General features: G+C 60.1%; 1 protein-coding gene across 1 annotated transcript; it reads left to right on the top strand.

Moving 5' to 3' along the window:
* Positions 1 to 1147: 1147 nt before the first annotated feature.
* Positions 1148 to 5003, top strand: LOC127029279 (coiled-coil domain-containing protein 81-like). Its single transcript, XM_050914848.1, has 8 exons — positions 1148 to 1217; positions 1437 to 1498; positions 1952 to 2105; positions 2306 to 2562; positions 2822 to 2907; positions 3419 to 3568; positions 4111 to 4188; positions 4670 to 5003. The coding sequence occupies exons 1-8, from the start codon at positions 1148 to 1150 to the stop codon at positions 5001 to 5003; spliced, it is 1191 nt and encodes a 396-aa protein (XP_050770805.1).
* Positions 5004 to 5323: the final 320 nt, after the last annotated feature.

Genomic DNA, 5323 nt, shown 5'->3' with positions numbered 1-5323 from the left:
AATAGCATTGATCTTCGGACCCTGCATATTAAATAGGCTCGTGTCGTTTGTTAGGAGCCGGCTTGAAAAGGTTAACATCGTGTTGATGGAACACCAACAACTGCTTTAAGGGTCATCCGCTTTAACAATGTTTTGTTCACAATTCCCTTTAGCTATCCCCAGTTATACCCTGTTACTCCCAGTTATCCCCCAGTTACCTCTTGCTTAGTGTGCCTTATGTTTTCTATTCAAGTTTGTGATATATACATTTTAAGATTGTTATAAAGCATAGAGTAGGCATAGGATGCATTTAGTATGTTTTTTATTCAAAATTACGATATAGATATATTCTTTGAAGATTGTTATATTTTAGCCAATTTCATTACTCATAGGGAGGGGGGAAAGGTAGGTAGCTAGGGTCTGGCGGCCGGAAGATGTCGCGCGGTACGGAAAAATAGGGCCCCTCTCCGGATAGCCAATAGTGTTTAGCCTATGGGTGGGGCTGGGTGACCTTGAAAGGTCCCTTCCAACCCCAAACCACGCGATGAGGCCACGATTGGAAGCGTTCAAGGTCAAGTTGGACGGGGCTTGGAGCAACCTGATGTGGTTGAAGGACTGGATGACCTTCAAAGGTCCCTTCCGACCAGTGATCTATGACTCTCTGAAGGTTCTGGGGACCGAGCCACCGACGTTCGTGGCAACTGGGGTTAAAAAGAAGGATTTTCCGCAACGTGGGACGGCCGAGCGCATCCCGCCGGGCTGATATCCGCCAGAGCACGCCCTTTCCTGGTGTGCCGTCCGCTCGTTCGAGGAGAATGCACAGGATTACGGAGCTGAGACGGCACGGGCGTGCGTTAGCCGGACACGGAGGAAGGAGCCGGTGGCAGCCCCGTCACCGAGAGCAGCAGGTCGGTGGGTGCCACGTCACCACGATCAGCGGCAGCCCGTGTCACAATGGGCAGCAGGTCAGCGGTGCGTCACAGCGAGCAGCAGCGTCGGCGGTGGCCGTGTCACCACGGCGTCACAATGGGTCTGTGACACGGCCACGCGGGGGTATAAAAGGGGCCGCGGAGCGGTGGGTCCCGCACCCTGGCCGAGCGTCCGTAGGACGAACACAGGGATGAGCTCCTCCGCGGCTCTCGCTGCTACGGAGCGACCCGCTAGCCCGATGTGGGCCAAGATGGAATTCTGGGATGGGATGGAGCACGCCTTCATGATGCCCAGCATCACCGCCGAAGGTACAGGCGTCCCCAGCCGCCGCAAGAACCTTGCGGTGACCCAACGGGCGTTGGCGCCGGCGAGACTTGGCACCGCGGCCGCCTCAGGGCTGTCTCCATCCGGGGCCTGGGGACGGTGACGACTCTTCGCATCTGCCGCCGCACCACGGCGGAGGGGTTGCGGGAGGGTTGAGAGCCGGCGGACACGGAGCGTGACCTGGTTTTTCCATTCCTTGCCAGAACGAACAGCCGTCTGGGACGCGGTGGCCGGCTACGTCCAACAACAACTCTTGCTGCGCAAGGTAGTTCCAACGCCCGCCTCCTCCTTGTCCGCCCGGCACGGTGGGGAGGCCCCACGGCCCCCCGGGGGCACGGCCTGCGGTTACTCTTCCCCTCCTCAGAAAGCAGGGAAGCCCCCCCAAAAACCCTCCACCGAGGGACGAAGAGGGCTCGTGCGCCGCGGTGTCGCCTGCGGTAGGTGGTATCGTACCCCAGGGTCGATGCCGGTCGCTGGAGAACCCCTGGATGCCCTCGGGCGGCTTCTGCCGTGATTCCAGCGCTGCTTTTTTTTTTTGGAAGGGGGGAAGGATTCGGCGTCTCCTCCTCAAACCTCTCCCCGTTGCCTCTCCCCGCGGCTCGTGCCTCGGTGAGCGGGCAGGATCTGGCCCGAAGAACCGTCCCTGCTCAGGGTCACCTTCAGCTCCTCCCTCCGGCCAGTCCTCACCCTTCGGCCCTTCTTTCTCTTCCGCTCGCAGGGAGTGCGAATTCCCACCCTCGGCTCCTTCGACGCCGTCCCCAAACGGATCCAGGCTGGAGATGAAGCCGTGATTATCCGGAGGCCCGTGTTTCGCCTGGCTAGGAATCTCGTAGTCGTCCACAACTTGACGGACGACAAAGCCTACCTGCCCGGTAAGATGGCAGATCCTTTCTCGGGGGGGGGGTTGAGATGCTTCTCTAAAGCAACTCCCCCTCTCCAGAGCAGCTCCCAAAATGGTGGTTTTTTTTAATTTTTCCGGGCGATGCAATGATTACAACACGCAGCCCACGGGAAACGCCTGCGGCAAGGCCGCTGCCTGAGCGTCTCCATCCCTCCCGTGTCGTTTTTCCAGGCAACAAAGAGCTGGAGCCCCTCAAATATTCCAAGGTGGCCGCGGCCGCCTCGGTGTCCCGACGGAAAGCGGAGGGTTGCATCCAAGGCACCACGTCCCTCCTCTCTCACTGCCTGGGGAAGGGGGAGAACGTGGCCCTCGTCCTGCGGGACGTGGGGGTGCTGCTCATCGAAGGCAGGAAGGTGCAAATGAAGTTCTACTACGATTTCCTGGAGACGTTGTGCGGGAAGGAGAACTTGGAAAAAGCTGTTTTCAAGGTGAGCGGGGCGGTTTCTCCGCGGCGCGGGCAGTCCCACGGCGGTACGCCGGCACTGCTTGCACGTGGCCCGTCAGGACACGGCCAGCCAGTCGGTCCACGCAAGAGTTACGGTCCTACCAACTCTTGCTGCCTCGACCGCCTCCGACATCGAGTGCCTCGCCACGCTGAGGACGTCCCACCATCTTCGGGCTCCTCCGACATCGAGTGCCTCAGCCACGCTGAGGACGTCCCGCCATCTTTGTGCTCCTCCATTGCAGGTCCCCCAGCTGCTGGACGTGGTGGTGTCCCGGATGACACCCGTGGCCTCACTGAGTTTCTCCGGCCGTGTCATCATCTTTCCCAAGTGAGTACGCTGGCGGCTGTAGCCGCTCTTTGCTGCTGACGCTCCAGGTAGCGTTTGCTCCTTGTGATCCCGGGTGTCCTCCCGTGGGGACGCCAGGCAGCCACTCTCGTTGACGTCCCCAGGTCATAGTCGCTCCCAGAAGGCAGACCTGACGGGAGAGACCGAGGAATTTAGGCAACACTTTCTTCCCGTGGTGGCCTGGACTTCTTTGCCGGCTGACTCCGTTTCCCATTGGGGATGGGGCATGGTAGACTTGGGAAAACGGTGGTAGACTTGGGAAGATCGTGGTAGACTTCGGAAAAACCATCGTAGACTTCGGAAAACGGTGGTAGACTTGGGAAAACCATCGTAGACTTGGGAAAACGGTGGTAGATTTGGGAAAACCGTGGCAGACTTGGGAAAACAACAGCCTTTACGGCAATGCCAATTGGCAATGCGAGCAGGTGATCACGGCGAGCGGCAGGGGCCGGCGGTGCTTTGGGTCATGTCGGTGTCTTCTCCTTGTTTCCAGGTTTGAAATGGAGTGCGTGCCCAAACCGCTGCCCAGGGTTTTTCTCAGGGCCTTGAGGCAAGTCCCTGGCGAGGAGAAGCAGCTGAGACGACAGGCTTTGCCACCTCTCGGACAAGGCAGGAAAAACAAAGCACCTTCCGGCTCTTTTCCGTAGCGCGGGCAACCAAATTCCGTCCTTCGACGGGGAAATCGCCGGCGTTGAGTGTCCAAAGGCTCCGACTTGCGCCAGAGCTTCGCGCCGGCTCGGCGCAGCCTTGTGTCCTAACGACTCGTTAAGCTTCACCAAAACGGAGCCCCCGGGGTGGGATGTGCCCAAGGGTACGGTGGGAGGATGGTGAGCCGAGGCTCCCGCTCCTCCCCGCCAAGAAATGCCCCCCCCCCCCCAAAAAAAACTCCCTGTCACCTCCCCGGCGCCGCTCAGCTCCTTCTTCCCAAACCTGGAGCTGATGACGCAGTCGGAAAACCACGTCGGAAATGGGGAAGCGGGCAAGAGCCGGTGTCGGGGAGGGCGGCGAGGCTGCGACGGCGGCTGCGAGGGGAGCAGAAACGGCCCTCTCGGACATTTGGGAAGAGGCCTGAGCACCCCCGCGTGTCACCGGGGCCGGCGGCGTCCCAGCGATGCTCTTCTGACGAGATCTCTCCTTTCCAGTTCCGGTGGGATCTCCTGGTTTTCCCTTTCCTGCTAATCCAAGCTTGCCTAACAGCGCGATACCACAGTTCTGGGAGATCACGGGGACGAAGGAGAGGAAGAGGAAGAAGTCGCGGGTCAGGTGAGGCCGGAGGCTCAGGGCTGGGGTCTGCGCGGGGTCATTTTACCCGAGAGGTGGGAGATGCCCCGTCCCTGGCAACGTTCACGGTCAGGACGGACGCGACCTGATCTAGTTGAGGACGTCCCTGCTCATCGCGGGGAAGGTCGGACAAGATGGACCTTTAAAGGTCCCTTCCGACGTCAAACTATTCGATGAGTCTCCGACTTTCTGACCCAGCAAGAGCCCAGTCCCCAGTCCCAAACTGGCGCTCGCTCCTGGGACCCCCTCATTTCACAGGGCTGGATCTTCTCCAGCACTTCAGGAGAGCCCCAGCGTGGCCCGGGGACAGCCGTGGGTCAGCCGAGGGTCCCGGCTCAGGGGTTTTCCTCGGCTGAGCTGCCGGTGGCTACGTGAAGAGGCACGTGGCTCGTGGGGGCGGGATGCGGCCCCCCCCCAAACCCATCGCGTCCTCAGGTAGACCTCTCCCGTTGCGTCCTTCCAGGCGGCAGCCGGTGATCCCGAGGGATCAGCCCGTGAGCGGTCAACGCCAGGGCAAACCCACGGCCAAAGACCGGGCGTCAAAGCAGAGCCGAGCGCAGGCGGCAGAACCTGAGAGCTGCGGAGGCGAAGGAGAAGGAGTAGTGGAGAAAATCCTCGCCGAAATCGCGATGATGAAGGCGACGAAGGCCAAGCCCTCCCGTCCTCGGGAGGCCTCCACCTTCGTAACTCCCGTAATAGCCGTATTATCGGCAACGAGCTCTGAGGCCAGCCTGCCCGAGGAGCCCACCTACGAGGTGCTCAGACGGCCGCCACCGAGACCAAGACGGCAAAAATAATAAAGTTCCGTTCCGGAGAAATTCGGGCCGGTGGTGGAATAACCTCGGCAGACCTTCTAGGCGTGGAATTCTGAGGCCGGTCTGCTTGAGGAGCCCCTCGATGAACACCTCCGGTTCGGTCCAACCGACGGACGAGGGGACCAGCTCAATACCTCCCGCTGAAGACCGAGTCAGTGCTCCCTCGGCGGGAGAGGCCCCGGCTGGAGCGATCGGGAAAGAGATGAATAAAAACCCGGAGGAGATGTTGCAAAAGAGCGTTGATGGTTTGTTTTTTTTTTTAATCGTTCACAACCGGAACGGCGGCGGGGGAGAAGGGTTTT

This window comes from Gymnogyps californianus, unplaced genomic scaffold (assembly GCF_018139145.2).
Source record: "Gymnogyps californianus isolate 813 unplaced genomic scaffold, ASM1813914v2 HiC_scaffold_93, whole genome shotgun sequence".
NCBI classification, from domain to species: domain Eukaryota; kingdom Metazoa; phylum Chordata; class Aves; order Accipitriformes; family Cathartidae; genus Gymnogyps; species Gymnogyps californianus.
The sequence above is the reverse complement of the archived record's forward strand: the minus strand, read 5'-3'. Positions and strand labels throughout refer to the sequence as shown.

What these genes read in the sequence shown, in the direction of transcription:
- LOC127029279 (XM_050914848.1), top strand. Translation starts at nt 1,148, where the DNA reads ATGTGGGCCAAGATGGAATTCTGGGATGGGATGGAGCACGCCTTCATG. An exon ending in TGGAAAAAGCTGTTTTCAAG is followed by an intron (nt 2,563 to 2,821) that starts GTGAGCGGGGCG and finishes CCTCCATTGCAG; the next exon opens with GTCCCCCAGCTGCTGGACGT. An exon ending in CGTGTCATCATCTTTCCCAA is followed by an intron (nt 2,908 to 3,418) that starts GTGAGTACGCTG and finishes CCTTGTTTCCAG; the next exon opens with GTTTGAAATGGAGTGCGTGC.